The sequence below is a fragment of the Periophthalmus magnuspinnatus genome, chromosome 16 (genome assembly GCF_009829125.3).
Source record: "Periophthalmus magnuspinnatus isolate fPerMag1 chromosome 16, fPerMag1.2.pri, whole genome shotgun sequence".
In the NCBI taxonomy this organism is placed as follows: domain Eukaryota; kingdom Metazoa; phylum Chordata; class Actinopteri; order Gobiiformes; family Gobiidae; genus Periophthalmus; species Periophthalmus magnuspinnatus.
Window position 1 is genome coordinate 23836626 of NC_047141.1, and position 21846 is coordinate 23858471.

The window sequence follows — 21846 nt, forward strand, 5'->3', positions numbered from 1 at the left end:
AAGGCTGTCATGTGACAGTGTGCTCTATGTGCCATTAAAACAACTGGGTAAATCGCATTTATGGAGAACGGTAGGCAATTTTAACAAAAGTAATATTTTGATTGATATATTTTTCTCAATGGCACTTTTCAGACAAAATAACGGCATACAAAGTTGACGGATTGTAAAATTTAACACAAAAAAAAAAAAATTCAAAGATTATACTAAGTTTATTTTTAAAATGCTTTTTGGAGCTTTTATTAATTATTATCATGATTTTTATACATATTATCTATGTTCTGATATCTCCCATGTGACACCACCAATATGTCCGACAGGAACCATATTTCAAGGTCTTGTGTTAAGAGAAGTTCATTGTTGGCCACTAAACTTCTATTATTTATTTATTACACCAAGTGCCAGTGCAGTGACAGCAGCTGCCACGTACAAGCACCTATATAAAGTTGATCAATGTTCCTCAAAACAAAGGTATTCTCAAGGGAAATAAAACTATAGGTCTGTCAAGAGATGGTAACACAATATGGCTTCTTCATTTTGCTTCATAATATAGAAAGACAGACAATCGAAAATATATGGTCAAAAAAGGGGAAAACACAAAAAGAAGTGTGTATTGATTTTCTTGAGTGGAGCAAGTTTTGCCTGAGAGCGACACTTTAATGAGTCTGCAAGCTGAGATCCAGAGGGGAACTGTGCTACAGAGACAAAAGATGTTTTTTTATGAATGCCACAGGCGAGAGTAATGGACTTGTCCCACTGCGATTCCAGCACACAGCTACAAACGCTCCACTGGGAATAGCCTTTTAGACGTTTGGGACACTTGTTATAGACCCCGATGGTGCAACATGGGACAACAGCAGGAGCAGTAGTCTAAACACTGTCAAAGAATATTTGTATTTCATTTTAAACTGTAGAGGTTGTCAAAAGTAATTAATTTTTTCTGAACAATTTTGTCAGAAATAACAGCCACATTGAAAGGGCTTGAAAGGGCTCTCTAGAGGAAGTATTAAACTATAACAATGCAGACCATACTGGGTCAAGTAACGTTCAAAACAGAACTCTAATAAAATGATCGGTAGAACTAAATATAAAGGACAATAAATGAGAACCTTTATTAATAATATTATTTGAATATACCCTATAATGAATTGACATTATTAATTATTTCCATGTGTACAGCTCAAAAAGTTACAACATGGTACTTCACAAAAACATCCCCATTTGAGAAAACACATGCACATACAGTGAAGAGTCAATAGTAATTACTGCCCTTGATAAAGATTTGCGTACAAAAGCAAAAATCTGAACAATAAGAATGTCTGCCTTGTGTGAGGGCGTAAAGACAACATAATTGGAAAGGATGGTGAAGTAAAATCATCAGTTATGAATGAATTAACTGGAGAGTGCATGCCTAATGAGCTCATAATGATCTTTTACAGCCTTCACACTTTATATGCATAGGACTGAATCTGACACTGGCGCAAACTGTTGCAGCAAAGGAGCCTACAGTTAAAACTCATCAGGCTGGCGGCCATGACAGAGGTCCTCGTCTGGCCCAAATGAGATGATTAATTCATACGTTAAGCAAAAGTGCCATCCAGATGCCTTTTAACCAGGCTAATTACAGTCTGTGGGTGGCATGGAGGGCACATGGAGAACTAAGAGGAGGATTGATGGCCTTATAAGATGCAATCTCATCCTGAATGACAATGTTACTCACAATCTCAAATCTTTTTAACTGATGAATTTGAGCCAAAGTAGTACTTCAACATTTCAATTCGCCTCAGTGATGATATCAGTTTGGGTTAATTATTTGAATCATTATCAAGACATAGTTTTTATCTTGCTACAGAAGCACATGTGTTAGTGCCAGTCTTTCACCAGAATATAGCTTTGTGTCAGGGAAAGCATTTTACTTTGATTGCAGAGAAACATGAGCACTACATTGAGCCCTATAAATAATAAATAATAGTCATAATAAATAAATATTTAATACAGCTTGAAGTGTTGACTAAGAATTCAATTGAGCATCACTACTAGACATTGGTGATTCTCTTTAACAAAATCACCAACGTTGAGACAGTAACGCGGAGGAATAAGCTTTACACAGGCCTCAAATACATCCTCACTTTAACAACAAAAGCCAATTAAGGTCACGCTCTCCTACAGCGCTGACCCACCTTTACCTTATGAGCTCACAAGAAGAAGTAGGACAGTTTACAGTGCACTTTCAACATCATTTCACTGCCACCAGCCTCAATAGCAGGATTATCCAAGACACAAAAGATGCGACCTCTAAAATTTAAAATAAATATACTTTTAATATAATTTCTTCTTCTTTTTTACCCTTTGAGCAACAACTGGCATTTTTTACTTATATATGATGTATTCTTTAGGGACAGGTACAGACTCAAAGTGACCAAAGAGAGACAGTAGTGTTCCCTCACCTCATACTCCTGTTTAAAGCCGTAGCCCTCCGCAGTCTTCATCTGGTTGATGTGTTGCAGGAGATCAGCCACACGCACAGCTGGGTGCAGTTGTCCCGTGTGGTAGGGTGAGCCTTTCCTTCCACAGTGGTGCCTCGGGGAGCTGCCCAGCAAACTGCTGGCCTCATTCACAGAGCTGCGGGCATCACCTAAGCCACATTACAATGATTTAGTATCTCGTATGCATCTGCTCTGCTGAATGAGATGCAGACTGTAGGCATACAAGACGCTTACAGAACCTCTCCCCATGTACAGTATATTTCAAAGTATTTCAGACACAGAGTGTAGTATAGCTGACGTCTATACAGTTACAAAGATAGGAATAATGTATGTCAGCTCTGAGAGATGTCAAATGGTACAGTGTGTGTGTGAGTATGTGTGTGTGCTGTTGTCTTACTGCGGGTGCCACAGGTGTGTGCGTCCATGAAGGAGAGAGCCATCCTTTCATCCTCCTGCAGAGTGCTCTGGTCTGTGAAACTGCGCTCCATGGAGCCCATGTGACTCTTCTCCTGTCGGTATGTAATGGGCGTCTTATTCACAGGCTTACTGCAAACACAGACAGCAGCAGCTCAAGTTGACACTATTTACACAGGCAGCCATGCACAGTCTGTACATACGACTGTTTATTTAAAATGTATTGAGGGACACATAAAATGTTTAGATCCCACATCCCAAGGACTGGTATGAATCTATAATATAATGTATGCAATGAGCGCTACGCCATAACTAAGTAACTCAAGACCACACATCTGACGTTCTATTTGGTATTTGATGATTGAAAAGCCAAAGCCAGAGGATGTACATGATCACAAAACTATGGAGAGAAGAAGAGGTGGAGTCACTTACGGATAGTAAGAGTAGTAGTCCCTCCTGGCAGAGTGCAGTGGGAGAGGATAAACCAAGAGAAAAGAAGAAAAGGTGTAAGATGAAAGCAATGTCAGCTGAGGGCAGAATGCATTGATTACAATGAAAATGAGAAGCAGCCCTGCTTGTGCCATTTGCTATACGACACAAGCAAATGTTCCAAGCAGGTGCTGACAGACCAAACCACAGCCAGGCACAAAATGTGTGTTTCCTTCAATCGAAAATGTCTCAGTGTTACACTTCCAAGGACCAAGCCACGTGGCTTCCTGTCACAGCAAATTTACAAATCAATTCTTTGTGAGAGAACGTCCTCTCTTCCTAGTCGAGAGCTAATGTGCAGAAGTATGGTGACTTTAGAATCAACACCATTCAATTGCAGTCTATGTGCTGTATCAGCTATATGCTAATGTACCCAAGGACCCCAAATAATGTTCTGTTTGCCATTGCACATAGTGTGTTTAACACTCACATGTTTAAGTGTGCTGCCTGTGAACACATGCTAAATGAATGCAGAGTCAGAGGTAGAGATGATCTCCTAGAAACCTAAGGGAGCGGTGACTAATAATCTTTAAAAGTACACCTTTTCCCTCCTAATTACCATCTCATTTGAGGGTCAGGCTGCAGCTTGTTGTGCGTAATTAAGTGGCTAATTGAATTGCATCCGCCTTTAATTAAATACTTCACACTCAGATAAGCTCTGCAGAGGAGAGCTGTTTGGTCTCTGGTGGTGCACCATGGGAAAATGAAAACATTGCGATGGCTGTTGCTGGTACGGCCCCTTTTCAAAACAAGCATGACCTTTGAGAAAGTTCAGCTGGGGTAAAGCCTGAACTGTTCCAATAGAAGTAGAAGTAAAAGCAGATGAGGAGTGATGTGATCAGAGGTTTCAGAGACATTACCCTTTCTTTATAATGATGATGACAGCTCCGAGCACCAGGATGAGCACGATGAGGCCCCCCGCACAAACCCCTAGGATCAAGCCCATCTCCTCCGAGTTCTGAGACACCTCCATGGCCTTACGATGGTCTTTACACGCAGCTACACACACAAAGTATGTTACAGTAAAGAGAGCAGGGATACAGCAGTGGAAACCCAAATGAATGTATAGGTGATATAGTAGCATGTATGGCAATGTATGTGTACTTTGCATTGATATAGATATTAGTAACATTATTTATAACTGTATACATTTTAATGCTGAAGTCAAATAATGCATGTAAGTGCTTACATGAAACTAGTTTTTCCCTTTGGGGGATTGAAAATTGTTACAGACATCAGCTAGCAGTGTTAAAATATCTTTTATGCAGCAGGAGTAAAAATGTATTGAGCTGGCAGCGGATAAAGTGCAATAAACACAGAATATATTTATGGTTGAATTTACCTCTGTTAATCTTTCATACTGATATGCAGCGGCAAACTGACCTTGCAGACTTGTAAATCTACATTGTTATGCCACGGTCAATCACATACCCTTTTGCAACGCAATTTCTTTCAATATATTGTATTACATTTCATTTTTCTGCACTCAAGTCATCCGTCCTCCGCTCTGGTATAATCTCAAGGTGCCCGCGTGTCTGAGAGCTACTGGAAAAGGTCGTTATCATAATAGCAGGTTATTCATTTCGTTGGCATAAAGCTTTATACTTATGTAAATGCTGTCGAGGACTGGGGCTCTCTTTGTCTTGTTCTGGGGGCCCACTGATCTACTTTTTTGTGTGTGTGGATGTCAGCTTGTCCTCCTGTGTCCAATAGGAAGTGTTTCTGTAGGGTGAGGGAAAGTCAGAGCCGGCCTCGGGATACAGAGCTACAGAAACCGGATGGGCTACAATCAGATCTGGGGCAATGAAAAATGAAAATACGCCATGTTGTAGCCTCACTGTCTGTTGCCTGAGGAGTTGGAGGGGATTATCAGCCTCCTCCCAAATATGGCTTGAAGTAGGACAACAAGAGTAGGCGTCACTATTATGATTTTTTTCTGAACTTTCAATTTTCCATCAACTTTTGCTGTAGATGTTAGGTGAACCAGTCAAGAGTGCAGTAACATTGTGCTATATGCTGATAATAAAACCTCATTTTACAAATTGAATTTTAAGGAATTAAAAAGAATAACTTCAATATTTGAATTTGTTGCAACTTGTCCTTGAAATTTTGCAAGCATGCTTTTATACTAAAATATCTTGCTAAAATGTTTCAAATAATTCAAACTAGTTATGAAAAAAAGCCAAGTATCGACACATACTTTTCCCTGTAAATGAGATGCCATAAAATATGTTTTTATTCAGTTGTCAATTATATAAATTGGTTATGGCCAATTGTTAATATATTATGGGTTTGAGATTTGTGAACATTTACACTTTTTAAATAATAATAATAATAATAACAATAATAATAATAATAATAATAATGATAGGAGTAGTGGGTAAATTTAAACTGAATTGTTCAAGTGAAATGCAGGAGGGTCTTATAAAGGCACATAATGCAGATGAGCAGGTGAAAAATCAATTTCACTTCTCTGACACTGGCGACAGATAAGGCGGTTTTGCCACATTTAGCCCCGAAATTTCTATTAAGCCCAACATGAGCATGAAATAGATTTCCACATGAATCCATGCACCTGCCAACTGTCCAATGCTGGAAATTGGCACTTAGAAGAGAAATGGAAGTCTATTGTTGTGGTGAGCCTGCTGGAGGATCCTTAATTAAACTGTCACCTCAAAGTTGAAATGTAATCTCCAGCTTTGTTATCCCAGGCAACATCATTTGCCTCCACTTTGCCTGTGATGTTCTGCTGGATAATAACGGCTCTGCAGCGCCACCGTGTTAATGGTAGAGGGATCACGCAGATCGCAGCAGCAACATGCGACCTAACACCTTGAAATTGGAAATCACGCAAGCATTTTTTTCATTAGGCTTTTAGGGGTTCATGTTGCATCACCCAGGCAGTGTACATGATGTCATTCTGGCAGTTTTCCACCTTTCTATTACCAAAATGTTTAGATATTTCCACAAATAAACAAAATAGTTCATTTGCTGTTTTTTTCCCTCAAATCTAACATAGCATCAAAGAGAAAGCCAAGAGGAAAGTGAAGGCAGAAGAAACATTATTAATCATTGACCAAGTGGGCAGACAGAAGTGGAGCTAAAAGGGCAGGCCTTGACGTCTGGTTCTCATCTCTTTCATTTTCCAAATACAAAAAGTCTGTCACAAGAGGAAATAAAAGACAGCGCAGAGTCAATTTGCTCAGCAGGCCAAGCTTACAGTAGCAGTGCTAAGATAACTATAAATACATACTTTTATTCGGCGTAATCTGACAGGGCGCTATGGCAGGGGGGCTCGCTGCCACCAGGACTTAGAGTCAATTTCCCTGCCCTTTTGAAGTGCTTTTGAATAGCAACGCCGCGGCACACAAGAGCAGCACGAGTTTTCTTGTAGTGATAGGATGTGGTCGCTCAGTGGGTTTAAATTTTGATGTGGAGGGCCCTTGTGGAAATACGCAGGTCGAAGCCTTTTAGATGACTGTGTTGTGTGCTACTGATGAGAACAAAGAGAGGGGCTTTGATATATAGTGACCCGGCATCTGCTCCTGGCACACAGGATGAAAGAGTGACCTCTACTCCCTCCCTGTGTGCTGCCCTTTTCTCTTGGGCCCAAGCGAAAAGAACCGGCGTACAAAATGTCCACCACAAAATAAAAAATACAGAAAGCATAAACATAACAAAGCATTTTTACATTTTATCGGAGCACAACAGGAGAGATGTGGCACTGAAAATGCATCAAGGTCAGAGAGGATGAAGTAAGAAATATTCATGTGGCATTACCTTTGCGAGCGATTCGGATGCAGTTGATTCTGGATTCCTGAAAGAGAAGAAACGCAGACATTAGAGGGACGTGTCACTTTTGCATAAAGAGATGTGATAAAAGAAAAGGAGGTGACATGAAATACTGAGCAAGACGTACACATACATCACTGTGAAAAGCTGATAAAACCTGCTCAGAATACACAATAAAGCATTTTTACTCCAGGGATGTAAACATGAGGTGATGCTGGACTACAGTCACGGCTCACTCCAAAGGGGAAAGGACCTTCTGTGTAATAATTAAAGGTGCACGATCTAACTTTTTCTGGTGGGGGGTCTATCACATGCTTGTCTCCATGGAGAAGTTATTGCTTTGCCTGCAGTGTTCCATAGTATGGCACTGAAAGTATCTTTCCAGCCTTTGTTTTCCATTTGGGTGTTTTTATTCTTCAAAAATAATTAATAAAACATGCATTATTATAGTAAGCGATCTAAACAAATAACTTGGCCTGTTGGCATCATCTGCTTGTCGCCATGGAGAAAAATTTTATGCCATACTGTGAAGCATTCCTTGCAAAACAATAACATCTCTATGGAGCAAGCAGTTGAGAGACCCTCCAAGTTCAAAAGGTGAGTCTAATTAAAAAGTCTCTACAAAATAATAATAATAATTAATAATCTCCCTTTTTAAAATTACACATATCTCAGTGTGATACAAACGGCTTGTCAAACATTTGCTAATGAGATCCCAAACTGTAAAACAACAGTCTGTCACTGCTTTGGGAAAATCTTAATCAATTTATACAGATTTACAGATGTTAATTCTTGCATTAAGACACCATTATGTAAATGTAACTACTTGGAAAATAAGTAGAGAATGCTATTCACAACTTGCTAAATTGCTTTTTTAACTTGCCATGTAATTATAATAATAACATTTACTTTTAATTTGCAATTTCTAAACTAATTGTCTATGAGAGTAAACAAAACTAATTCGACTAAATCCTAATTATTAAACTACATGACTGAAATATCTAGTATATGCTTGTGTATTCTGTTCCAAGGCTGCATTTGTAAAGCGGGTAGTGGGGGACAGAAATGCTGACTCCAAACAATTACTATATGCGACCATCCCTCCGTCAAAAAGCTGATTCATTGGAAGCTGTCTCCTTCTAAGAGACACCTACATTACTCATTATTACAAGCTGTGGCACATTAAGACAGACTGGTCCATTATTTACCACAGCTAAAACAGACCAGGTACCAGTGACAACACACATCTGATTCATGGCTGCAAGTGCTCAGTGATATTGGCAAGGCGTTGATTGAGACACACCTTGTCCATACTAACATTTAAGAGAACAATAAAGATTATTTAGGTACAAGGAGGGCTGGCCAATATTTGCACTCTTTAGTGTATTGGCTATTGGCCTTGAAGCTCCAGCAAAGACTGACCTTTGTTTGGGCTGAACTGACTCTTCTGGTGTGAAACAGAGCAGTAGATGTTGAAATATTAAGACAGAATTTTCACGAGATAGGGTCCACGAGGATGAGGCAAGATCAGATTTTGGAATAATCACTACATTTTTACTAATTATTACTGAAATAATACTGCATATCAAAATAATTGTCTCAATCCACAAGTTTGGTCACATGATTTTGTAAATCCCCACATGCATCACTACTGATTATTACAAAATACACAATATTCAATATGCCATTATACTCAATTTTTATTATATAAATGATTTGACTAAACCAGATTTAGTCCAATTTATTTAATTACGTGTTCTTAATGCAGAGTACAAAAAAAAACAAAAACAAAACACCAACATATTGGTCTCAAAGTATTGACCATCAGCTACTTTGGATTGGCTTCAGTAATGAGTATCACTTAAGCACTTGTAACAGTCATGACCACAAAGCAGCAAGTGGTAAATAATTATAAAATACATAGCGATTCTACCTTCCTGAAATGGACTGTACATCATGCCGTAGCTGCAGCCATTATGCATAAAAATGACCATGAATTGCAATCAACATGTTTTACACTCTTAGATCACTTGTGATTAGTTAAAGAGTGCAGTTTGTCCAGAAAAGTTGGTGCAAGTAATTACTATCCATATGTTACAAGAGGAGCACATAATTTTATTAACGTCATTTAACTAAATGAAGTTGCTACTATACTGCCCAAGGGCTGTTTCTTAATGAGGTAGAGGCACACAACCGGGTAGAACTGATGCCCAGACTTGACCAGTGGCGGTGACTCTATGTCCATAAAGCCAGGGCCAGTGTGGGCTGTGTGCTTTGGCTATGTGCTGTACTTATTGTGCTTCACTTATTGTGGACCCTGGCCCCCTGCCACACTAAACAAAACCAAATCCCTTCCGCTGGTAAATCTGGGCATTCACAGTCTAATCCTATGCTTAGCAGCCTAGTGTGTGAAGTGCACACATCGCAGTCTCTACATGGTTTCTCCAACGGAAAAAAGATGCTACAATGACATCACCCTCGTATCTTTGAGTAAATACAGGACATTCTAAATGAGGAAACAGCAAAACAACTGGAATTAACTGGTGTGGACTCCGGAGATTACCAATCACGCATTCACTGGCCGTTTCATTGGGTACACCTGTTCAAATGCTTGTAAATGAAAACATCTTTGTATGTGGCAAATCAGCAGCAGCAGGGCCCAAGGCAACTCTCTTCAGTAATACAAGTCAAATCGAGCGTCAAAATGGAGAAGAAAGTGAATTTGAGTCACTTTGAATATTGTCTGTTGTACAAGGCTTGGGAATTTAACTTTGTACATACAACTATCTGGTTTGTAGAGTTTACAAAAAAGTAATTACACTAACAAAAAAAAAAATGTCAGGCATGTCAGGCAAAAATAATGGCTCTAGTGAGTTTTAAAGCCAGAGGAGAAAGTCCATGTGAGATCATAGAAAGGTAATAGAAACTCAGATATGTCACAAAATAATGCGTCATTGAGGAGTATCTCATAAAGTGGTCAGTGATTGTAGCGATGATATGAGAGCAAGGCTTTTGTCCAGCTGTTTTTCAGCACCTGTGTCCAATTATCTCAGAGTAATTGTCTGGTCTAGGTAGAGGCGCCTGACGTAATCGTGTATGAGGAGCTAATGTGGTGTGAGAATAAAACACACCACTGGGAATTTGTGTTGAAAATGTGAATGGAAAAAGTCTGGGATTTGGTTTAATTAGGTTTCATTGTTATTGTCACACTACAAATAGAGTTAAGCTATGAGTGGCATATGCTCCCTTGAGTTTACTTGTTAACTCAGGGTCTTAAGCTGTGCAGTTTTCCAACACATAAGCACAAAGAAATGATTAATAATGAACAAGACAAAACAAACTGGCCACACATCCACAACACACAAATGAAGTGAAGCATGCTGTTGGCTAATGCTGACTAATCACTGCTTTAATAGCTCTTAAGCATTAATCACAAGTCATTTGCCTTTAAAGAACTAAAAAACTGAAATATTAAAAACAACCTCTCTAAGTAGTCAAATGTTGTGTCCATTCATCTGGCAATAATGTTTTAATACCATACCACAGCGCCATAATAAATGCAAATACAACAAGTCTTTTACCAGTTATAGACCATCAGAGATAATCTTCACCTCCTAAAATGACGTAATTCATTCAGGTTTAGGACTGGCAAAAAGAGTACAGCGGCTTGTCCCTTTTCAGTCTCATCACAACAAAACATCTGCCTGAGTTTGCAGTGATACACATAATTGCTAGCAAAAGTTTTACATAAGTTGTCTGCAGTAGCCCTGTATAGTTCAGGTTTAAATCTAACACCATTACGGCTTCAGAAACTCTGTCTGAGCATAGATGTCACTCAGTTAGAATGGCACTGCTCTTTAGCCACTTACCCCTCTGAAGTTGCTCATGGCCTGGAAGTAGACCAGGTAGCTCTTGCGTGGGTCCAGAGGGGTGTTCCAATAACCATTGTACGTGTGGTTGTCGCCCACAGTGAAGGGGCTGGCCTCGGGCAGACTGCTGGGGGGCAGCTCGGCTGTGTAGTAGTGCGGCGTGCCCCGGGCCTGAGCCTCTCCATGGGACATGGGCAGAGGGAAGCAATCTTGGTGCCCCAGCTCACGCTTCACCTTCTTCACCATTTCCTCCTCAACCACTACTTGGTAAGTGCTAAACACAGAGGTTGAACATGTAAGATCTAGCCAGAAAAAAGCAATACAACTCTCTGAGACTGTTTGCTCACCTGACAGGGGCGCCTCTTCCCTGAGCGGGACGCAGTAACACAGTAATTGTGCTCTCTGTCTCACCCAGAGGCGAGGGGATGTCTCCATAGTCAAACGTGGGAGCTGAGAACACAAACAGAGATATACACTTTATGTCAGATATAATTTTAGCCTACAAATGAAGATACAATCCTTTGAGGTCATCTGACTGAGCTCAGGCTGCAGGCAACTTTATTTTTCCAATTGTAAACTCAGGGCCACTACGTATAATGAAACTGATGGAGCATTGTGTTTACCGAAATCAGCCCCCAAGTATAACCAACCAGTATTAGCTTATTCTCAGAACAACTATCTTAGCTTTTAATATGGGTCTAATTAAAAGTTATGAATCTGACGTGTAGTTAAACTTCGTATTTTAAAACAGATCTGGTCAAAATCTTATTCATCTCTGGGGCATGATAACACAATCCACTAGTAAGTCAATTGTGAGAAATAACTGTGGAGTATTTCCTATGCAAAAGGTAAACATTCCAAACAGGACCCTCGCATGAGTTAACGTTAGCATTCTGCAGTGCTTTCTTTGTACCTCATCAGATGCTAAAATGGTTATGATGCGTGCTGAGAAGTTGATCCCAATAGGACACAGCCTGTATACGAGTGCACTTTTATGAAAATGTGTGTTTCTGCTGCTCAGTGAGGCTCTCTCTTGAAGATGCTGACAGTAGTGGCTGCTGAAGGTGTTCACTGTTTGCCTGCTGTCAGCGCCCATTTGAAAGACGTTCAGTGTAAGTGAATGTTGTGAAGCGAGGGACAGTGCGGGAGCATTATGCGTAAAGACTTCTGTACTCTGTCTATAGTGGGCTTTGAGCCATAGAGCTTCTTCTGTGCAGCCAGTAACTCAAAGAATATGTAGTAAAGCTATAATTAAACAAAGCAAGCCTTTTTGTGTGAGTCTGGGGCAGAGAGTGCACGGTAGACGGACTATGTGACAGAGAGGGGAGTGTGCGTTCCTATGAGGAGTAATCCCATCCCCATAACAAGCACAAATGCATCATTAGAAGACAACAGAAACTCCAAGGCTGTGTTCGTATCAGCGGTAATAAGCTCGGAGAGTCTCAGAAGTGACATTATGGTCCCAGGTACATATTGCATCTTTCTCTATACATAACGTACTGTATACTCCCACCTGAGCGCTTTCTCTACTTCTTATGAATTAATTTATGTGTTGAGAGGCAAGTGGTGACAGTGTGTCATAAGTTTGAAGAGGCAAAAGAAACTCACTCTAACACTGGGGGAGCTAGTTTTACCTTAGTGAGAGGTGAAAGATGCTGAGGTCAAAAGACAGAAATCCACATCCTGGTAATAGCACAGAGTGAATGAAGCCTACAGCTGTACTGACAGTGATGGGGAAGACTATATCTTTCTGTCTTTGTTGGTTTTTCAAAGACTTTTACCCATTACCTGAGATGTTGGTGGTGATTTCCGTCAGCGCTGTCTGTCCGAAGCCTTTTCCGGTGCGCGCTCGGACAGAGATGAGGTAGGTGGTGCCCGGGTGCAGGTTGGAGAACATATGGTACGTCTCATTCTTCAATTTGGAGACAGTCCTCCTGGGGCCCGGAACGTTAATGCTCGGATCGGATGACTCGATACTCTGGTAACTTATCTGAGAGGGAGGAAAACAACATAAAAATCCCATTGTAAAAGTCAAAGTCATTTTAGGATTCATTTAATGCTTCCATTGTTATTGCAGCTCATAACTTTTTAAGAGGATCACATCAAGTCAGGTATTTATTTCATACTTTTACACCCATCAACAGAGGTTATTAAGCGCTAAATTGCTCTAGTCATAAAATCTAACAAAAAAGTCTGATTGAAGTGATTCATGAAAAAGAAAAACCATGCACTTAAACAATGTGCACTTAAGCTAGTAAGAAGAATAGAACCTGATTACACATGGGGTCATACAACAACACATATTTTCAGAAGCACTTTGAATACCTCACTTAATAGACTTATTAAGGCCTGCAGGGCATTAGAGACATACTTTCCTCCTTGAGAGGGGATAGGCTCTTGTTACTGAACAATACTGTATAAACAGGACTCTGCTAAAGTTCAAATGGGGTGTAAAAATGTTGTAAATTACAAGGTATTGGTATTTTTGAATTTACAAACAGTTGGAGAAGAATCAAGGACAAAATAATAAATATTGCAATTAACATCTAAGAGAGATTCTGTTGTGAGTGAAAGTCCACTTCCAAAAATAACAAAATGTTTAGTGAAGCACTGGACACAATATTCACAAAAAGCTAAAAGACAGCATGTTTATGTCAGGCCTATACATCTTTATTGTTATTCAGATATGACCAGTTCTTGGTTTAAATATGTCATCTTTTTGTGTAGTGTGGAAAATTTCTGGTCCTTTATTTCTGTCTTGTTTTCAAACCTAGCCTTAACCCAAAACATGCTCAACAGACAATCCTCCAGCAAAGTTATCCTGGCCAAGCCAAGCCCAAGATCTGGAGATGGGTCCTCGAGTTCTGTACAGCAGTAGCCCACTGCTCCTGACAGATTACCCCAGCCACATTGAAGAATGGGTCAAATGCAGAGAATGAATTTCACTTATAACAGATTTATAAAGTAAACCTTGACCATAAACTTAGTTAGTAAATTACCCAGCAGAGTCAGTGTTTAAAGCTGTAACATATAGTAACAGGAGTCGTTAAAAATCCTAAATTGTAAAGCGTACTAGCAAACACCTTATAATCATGACCTCTAAAAAGCCAACCACACACACAGCAGCAGGGGGTGGTCCAGACAACAGGGGCCCAGGCATAGTGGTCTTTGATTTAATCTTTATGAAGTAGGAGGGATTTGAAGAGCACTCTGTAAAGCTTTGTCCGTCAGCTGAGAGAGATCAACACACTCCTGAGTAAAACCCTGTGCAGCCTCCACTTCATATGTCAGACCACAAATCCCATTTAATGATATCCTAGAGGCGATGAACATGAGAGCGGCATGCTGGGCAGTGGTTATACAGCCCAGAACAGTGTACTAGTGTATTTGAAACTATTACTCAAACAAGACCACTAAGTACTTGAATTACTGACTGTAACAATCATAATGCCTGTGTCAGTTCATAATCGTCTTTTTCAGATACATATATTTTAGATGAGTAATGTATGAGATAAAATACAGTGTGTAATCTTCCATTGTAGGTTGTCATAATAAATACTCACCCTCACCTTGTTTGTGTGTAACACGAGTTTGTGCATCAATTTGGCTAATACTACAGATACTATCTGACTATCTGACTAGAGTACAGTGCGTGTTAAATTCTTCTGTCTCTGTCAATATAATTCACAGAGAAAAACAGGTCAATGTCAAATGTTTTGCATGCAATGAATACAAAAAAATATTTTTAAAAAGACATATTATTTTGTTATTTAAATGTGAACTATGGAACTTTTCTGGTGCATTGTCTGCCATATCCTTGTTTCTATGGAGATGTTATGGCTTTTCTACTGTATGGCATCAAACATATCTATCTCCCAGGAGACAAAATTGTGCCGACGTCATGCCAAGTTACAAGGCAAACCTGTTGAGAGCAAGAAAGCATGTATTTTTGACCAATAAAAACACCTCTTTTTGAAAAAATGCAAGAAAGGTAACTTTAATGCCATACTGTGCGATATTCCAAGCAACACAAAATCATCTTCATGGACACCTAGAATGTACAGCCTTTTGAGTGAGTATATGAGTCAAAGTAGATGCCGCAATCTGAACACCCCCCCATGGGCCAAACTGACCACTTCCAAGGGCCAAATGTGTACTACACTTTAGGAGCTTGGGGTGACACTTTAGGAGCCCCAAAGTAGATTAGTTAGTTCATTGTAGTTTAACATATTAACACAGTATTAATGGTGAATGTTGATAGTTGGATTATTTAAGAATAGTATGCGAGCTCACCTCATACTGCGTGATGAGGCCGTTGGGTTCGACAGGCTCCTCCCACTTGAGGAAGATCATATCATCCAGCGGGGTGAAGGTGAGTGACTCTGGTGCGATGCCTCCGGGAACTATAAGAAATTGTCAGAGCAAACATTTGTTGGAAAATTGAAGAGCTAATCCCGTGGTGAGCCTCAACTGTCAATATCACAGAAATGAATGTCAGATGGGCTCAGAACAATGCCCCACTAGAGACACAGCTTCACATAAGAGCACAGCTAATTTATGAACTGCATCAATTATATAAGCACAATCCGTGAGAGATAAGAGGCTGCGGCACGAAAACAGCATTACAGTTTAATATCTGTGGGCAAAAGGAGTTTGATGAATGTGTCAGATTCTCTACTTGAATGACTATTGGATCGTCTCAACATTTCAGGCTAGTGGTTTTTTGTGACTACTGTTTGATGCAGCGGTCCTCCTGGTGACTGCTCTGGAGAGAAAAAGTGTGTTATGTGAGAATCTGGCTCCAGGCAAAAAGCCAAACAGCTGAGTCAACTGTTATTGCAACATAAAGTGAGGGGACAAAGTTGCTTATTAAGGCTTTTGGGGAAAAATGATTATAATTGACGTGCGCTGGAGGTACAGTATATAAATGTACATTGGCTTACTTTATCACTTTGGTAAAATAAATCCTTCAATTTGCTCTCTCACTTTCACTTGGTCATCACTCACTGCATACACAGCAGCTCAATGAAAAATCGGGTTTGTTTTGATTTCATTTTTCATGGACGAATTGATTTCTGCAGCGGCTGAAATACAGGCAATCTGCTAAAGCTCAAAAGAATAATAGTAGATTCAAACTAAGCACAAAAACTGTGTTGGGGTTGCCCGAGTTTTTGAGAAAGTGATTTTTATTAAAGGCTATTATTTATTCGCATAAAAATGAAAGGGTATTTTGTTACAAAAGCCAGTCAGAAGGACAATCAACTGTTATTTCTTTCTTTTTTTACAATATAAGACTGAACATTAACACTGAACTGGTGGTTAGTGAAAGACACACAGTGCTGTCTTTTGTGGGGATGTATGAATAGTATAGTGCAGTAAACAAAATACTGCATGCACTACTGAGCTACTGAGATATACAGTTAATCCAATCCAATCCAATCCAACTTTATTTATAAATTAATGATTCCCAACTTTCAAGGCATTGACCAGTAAAATTCCTGGTATTACAGTATTGTATTAAGACGTTCCTACCATATACTACAAAGTCCCATATTAAAGCTAATTATTTAATCCTGTTTTGTTTGGGTGCGTTCACACATGTCTGGGACTAAACTCCAAAAACCAGGAGCTAGACCAGGACTGGAACAGGACCAAACCAAGTCTCATCTCCTGAAATCATGACTGAACTGAAACCAGGACAAGAGTGGGAGCACCCTTATTGAGCTTATTGAGTTGTCTATTTCTAATAATATTTTACTTCTGCCGAGAATCTCATGGTGATGCTGCTCAGTGATTAACATAAAAATATCAACGCAAAGTATTTAAATGCAATAGTTAATATTTTCTGCCTGTGAATCTTTTACATACTAAAGACATAAGACGCTGTTATAAGTTTGAACAATGCACTTTGGACTTTGAGCCAGCATTTTATTAAACAACTTTTGTAGCTTGTCTTTTTCACAGTATCTATATGTTTCTTGAAACTTCAGCGTTTTGTTATGTACTGTATGCCTATTGTTTGTTTATGTGTGTGTTTTTTAATATGTTTCCAGTTTGAGCTTTTTTCACATGTTTCTAATGTGTATTTTTAACTACAAATAATATTGAATAAACTATCCTAACCTAATATTTTAGCCATTTGTGAGTGGCCCTATTTTCTCTATGCAGCTGACACCGTCTTGCATGCTTCTCAGGACACTTACTGTCCTCCTCGGTCTGGAAGGTGACCTCTCTGCCCTCCTTCTTGCCCTCAGGGTTGGTGAGTGACAGGCGCACGTGGATGCTGTGGTAGGGTGGCAGGTCCCGCAGAGTGAAGTGCGACGTGTTGTGCTCTACTGCCAGGCATTCTCTCACCGTGGTGTTGTGCCCGCCACCGCCCCCAGCGGTCGTGTAGCGGTAGCACAGGGATACTGAGTAGGTGTGGCAGCGTGTCAGGTTGAACGCCAAGCTTTCCCACTGCAGTGTCAGCTGTCTGGACTGGATGTCTGAGGCTGTGGGTCCTTTCAGTGCACGCATGGGTTCTGAAAAACGAGAGACAAAAAGAAAGGCAGTTCATCATAATATAACATCAGGAAGACTATTGTTAACATGCACAGGTGAAGTAAATAACAAATCTAGTGTGCTTCAGAGTGATAAAAAATTAACATGGGTACTAATCCAATTTTAATTAAATAGTGACAAGTCTCCAAAATTGCACCTATAATCAGAAACCTGAAACCCATGAATAGGCTAAATATGCCGTAATAGACAGTAAGTAAAAATTCAAAATTGCTTGTGGAGTGGGTTTGGGCATTTCCAAAACTGAACTTTTAATTATGTGTCAAAAGCTTTTTAAAAGTGAAAGCTAGCAATTCCAAAAGAAACAGATCATACAATTCACAAAACTGCAAAAATGAATTGATAGAAAAAAATAGAATGAACAGCAATACATATGATAACAAAAATAATATAATATTTAAAAATCAAGACAAAAGCATAAATACCATGCTGTTTTTTGAGTGGGCAGGTGACCAGCTACCTAATAATTTTGCCAGTTAAAAACCATTAAAATCATCCCAAGAGCGTACTGGCAAATTTTCTGCTGCTACCATCAGACTAGTTGCCAGATTTCCCCACTATGACACAGAGGTCAGCATCTCTCTGCCAGCACAACACACCCACACTCCCTATGGCGAAGTACTAACTCATGCCAATTGTGCTAATTAATGGGACTGTCTACTTCTGCTCTGTATCACACTCCCACCAGTTCTAACCCTGAGCGGCGACAAGCAAATTGACTATCCAGTAGTTACAGTTCTTTGCCCTGAGCCGTGATCCGTGCACAGCAAAGATGGCAGAGAAATACAAGGGCATCTACTTCCACTGGTCACTTTTACTGCTGGGTCACCGGCTTGGCAACGCTCGTATTTTTAGTAAACAGTTAATTCTGGTCAGTGCCAAGTTAACCCCAACTTCGAAGGCTGAACGATTTTGGTTAGACAGCTAAGTGCGGTTTTGTCTGAATAACATTCCAATGGTGATAAGATTTGCAATTTAAATTTAACAGTTTTAATAGATGGATTCTGTTCAAAGTGCACATTTCAAACATGTCCAGGAGCATTAACAACAGTATTTCTGGGGAACAAAACACTCTACAGGCCAATCATATTTAATACAGATGGGGGCAGCTAAAATGAATATTGTTCAAATGCTGATTTTGTTGTAATACAGTGAGTTCTTGGGCCTAGCCACTAATAGAAATGATCAGGTTCAACAACTGTAAATTTACCTTTGAGATATTTCATGCAAAGTACAATGTAATTAATATCTTGGGAGTATGGCATCTTCATATTCTAAAATCTGTATAAGTCCATGGACCAGTATGGAACCTACCTGGACGACTGAGGACACAGATATAAGAACGAATGGTAATATTAAAGAAAGTACTATGATTGAATGTTAAAAATCACATCGGTATTGAGTATCGAATCTATTCCTTAATACTGAAATCGAGTATGGAAGTTTAGTATCGTGACAACACTACTTGCAGCCCTACAAACTTCATCTGACTCAGACTACAGCGCTGCCTCTTAATGCAGGGGACACAAAAGCTCTTTGGAGAGATGCACAGGCGACCCACTGTTCAGGAGCACATCCAAAAAAGCAGAGTTAAACCAAGGGCATCCTCTATGTCAATGAAGGCATTTATCAGAGACATTATTAACACAATCAATGCCATTTTGTCCAGTAATATGCTACATGAGATACTGTATCGCTTTATGCTTTTAATAGGGCAGGTTGAGTAATGAGGTGGGGAGGTAGGGAGTGACAGCAGAGAGATGAGAACAGTGCAGATCAGTGAAGTTTGAGGTTACCGGCCAAGGTCTTCATCTGGTTATACACACACACACACATGCACACAATACACACAACTGGGACTTTCAGATTAGGGGAGAAAAACTTGGAGTACTTAATGCACCACAGAGCAGGGTTATTGCTCTACAACACAATTCAGCAAAAAAAGTGCAGAAATTCTAAAACTTTTAATCATTTTCTGCTTTGCTGTAATCAAGTACACATAATACACAGTTTTTGCATCATAGCTAGTTTTCACTTTAACTCCACAAAATGACTTAAGCAAAAGACATACAACTACTGAGGTGATAAGTAACATTAAACTAAAAGTAATTAATAGATTTTAATTACCAAAATTCAAAACTTGAATGCTGCAGATTATCAATCAAGTGCCCAGACTAGAGCTAAATAAAGAGGGGTATTTAGCTGGTCCCACCACAGTGTTCCTTTGTGGCTCTTCTCAAAATGGACGCCTGTGCCAGCCCCTGCTCTGGACTCATCTGATTCGTCTGTGGCTCGTGGCATCCTGTCTCCACCACCCGCAGCCACTGAAATCCCCAGCCTCCTCTCTGATTTGGAGCGATCGCACGTGAAAAGTGACAGGTTTGAGTTTATTATCTAAAAACCATGTGTGTGTCTGTGTCAGTGGGGAAAACAGATTTATTCAAAAAAAGCATGTCTGGACCCATGTGCAAATGAAAACACAGGCATCACATAAATCCAAGGCACCCAAACGCGCAGAGAGGAAGACATGATAAATGACGTGCCAGCAGAGGCGCACCACTTGAGCTTCTAATGCTGCTAATTTTAATCCGACTTCACTGCTGGCTGTCTGTAGCAGGAGATCTCCAGAAGGAGCAGTGACCCAGCGGCAGGTGGAGGCCCATTAACATAGTTTGGGGACCACCTGCAGAACAAATGCTCGCCTCTCCTCTGTGATTTACTTGAGGGGCTTCAAGCTGTGCTAATGCAGCGTGCTGATAATCACAGCAATGGCTCATCAAGCACACCTGGACAGCCATTGTAGCGGGCACAGAGCATGTTCACATTCACGGCCATTAGTTTTACAGCCTCTACATAAGGACGGCAACGCGTTTGTGTACAGCAAATCCAGTTATCAAGGCCGATGCTTTTGGGACGAACTTTACTCTACATGACCACAGAAGTCATGTAATGATAGAGAATAATTCCCTTTGGTTTACACTGATCCAGATTACCCTTCTGCTTCCTGGATTCTTGCCATATACTTGATATTTCCTTGCGCCTAAAACAAATTGGGCTAACGTGAAGTGGGACAGCCATGCGGAGCAGAGGGGTAGAGGGTCAGTAGAGCCTGTGCGGAGCAGATGGTGTGAAGGCGGGGTCAGGGAGGTCTGGGTACCAGGTGCCGAGGAGAGTCTCAGAGATGAGCTGCTCCAGGTGAACGCGCGTGTTGTTGCAAATGATTCTAACACAATAATAAGACCCGCTAGAATGAGTGAGTGCGTATACCAGACAACATGGAAAATCTGCTAAATATTTATACAGCACAACTTTATAACAAATTCAAGGATGGAAAAACCCAGGAGAGCCACATCTGTAACAAATAATTTCACCTACACTTGCTCTTTATTGAACCAGATCCATCCAAATGCCCTTTTTAACACTCCAGCAGACACAGGAGTATTACCTCTCCCTTCTCGCTGAATAAGCTAATGTCACAGTGGTTGAAATGCAAATATATCATTAAATTCAGAGTTTAGCGACTTTCACAAACACTGACACAAACTGTGAAGGCAATTTCTCTGCATTGTAACTCCACTCTTGTCAAATATACTCTTTTGCTGGTTCACTTTCTCTTAAAATATGCTGCAGAGATAAGCGCAGCACTCGTATTGACTTTCTTGCTTTTGGTTGTGATTTTCGTTTGAGGTTTGAACCGTGTGCGGGGATTCGCAGAGGTATACGTGGTTGATGAATGAGGGGTGTCTATAGCAGTTGAAACAGGAGAGTAGCTTTAATATGTCATTTGAGAGCACGGGGATGTTGTGTGGCCCGACAAGACCACCGGGCATAGAAAGAGTGATAACTGTGGAAGACAAAATCCACATAGCGCCTTTGGGTAACACAATGCTTTCAATTTTGTGGGACGGTGCACATGCAGGGGGCTGTGATGTTGGCTTTCTACTTGTGTTTTTACTCCCAATGACCACATATATTTGGTAGAAAAAAAGTGGTTTGACTTTCCTATTGCCCTAGGTCTCAAAATGTTCTGAATTTTGGACAGCTTGTAAACAGTAACTTTTCAGAAAACTGCAAATAAACAAGTCTGTAACATTTGTGCCAATAAATTGCAAAGGAATAAACATATGCCAAATAGCAATTAGTAATGATTTTACATCTGCGACACCTCGTTTGTGAATGTTTTGTTTTGCTCATAAATGCACTGTTTATTCTGTGTAATCAAAATGCCAATCAGTCCAATA

At 40.0% G+C, this 21846-nt stretch overlaps 1 protein-coding gene across 2 annotated transcripts in view; it reads right to left on the reverse strand.

The window, feature by feature from the left end:
- The window catches only part of ptprub (protein tyrosine phosphatase receptor type Ub), a 156300-nt gene that overhangs the window by 26185 nt on the left and 108269 nt on the right, over nucleotides 1-21846 (reverse strand). The window contains exons 8-17 of one of the 2 annotated variants that reach the window (XM_033980479.2): nucleotides 17251-17568; nucleotides 15341-15450; nucleotides 12836-13037; nucleotides 11395-11497; nucleotides 11048-11321; nucleotides 7167-7203; nucleotides 4247-4385; nucleotides 3330-3353; nucleotides 2881-3029; nucleotides 2445-2632 (exon numbers count right to left, since the gene is read on the reverse strand). In XM_033980479.2, the coding sequence (XP_033836370.1) occupies nucleotides 2445-2632; nucleotides 2881-3029; nucleotides 3330-3353; nucleotides 4247-4385; nucleotides 7167-7203; nucleotides 11048-11321; nucleotides 11395-11497; nucleotides 12836-13037; nucleotides 15341-15450; nucleotides 17251-17568 (1544 nt within the window). The remainder of the gene's footprint in view (nucleotides 1-2444; nucleotides 2633-2880; nucleotides 3030-3329; nucleotides 3354-4246; nucleotides 4386-7166; nucleotides 7204-11047; nucleotides 11322-11394; nucleotides 11498-12835; nucleotides 13038-15340; nucleotides 15451-17250; nucleotides 17569-21846) is intronic. The other variant, XM_033980481.2, reaches the window with a different exon arrangement.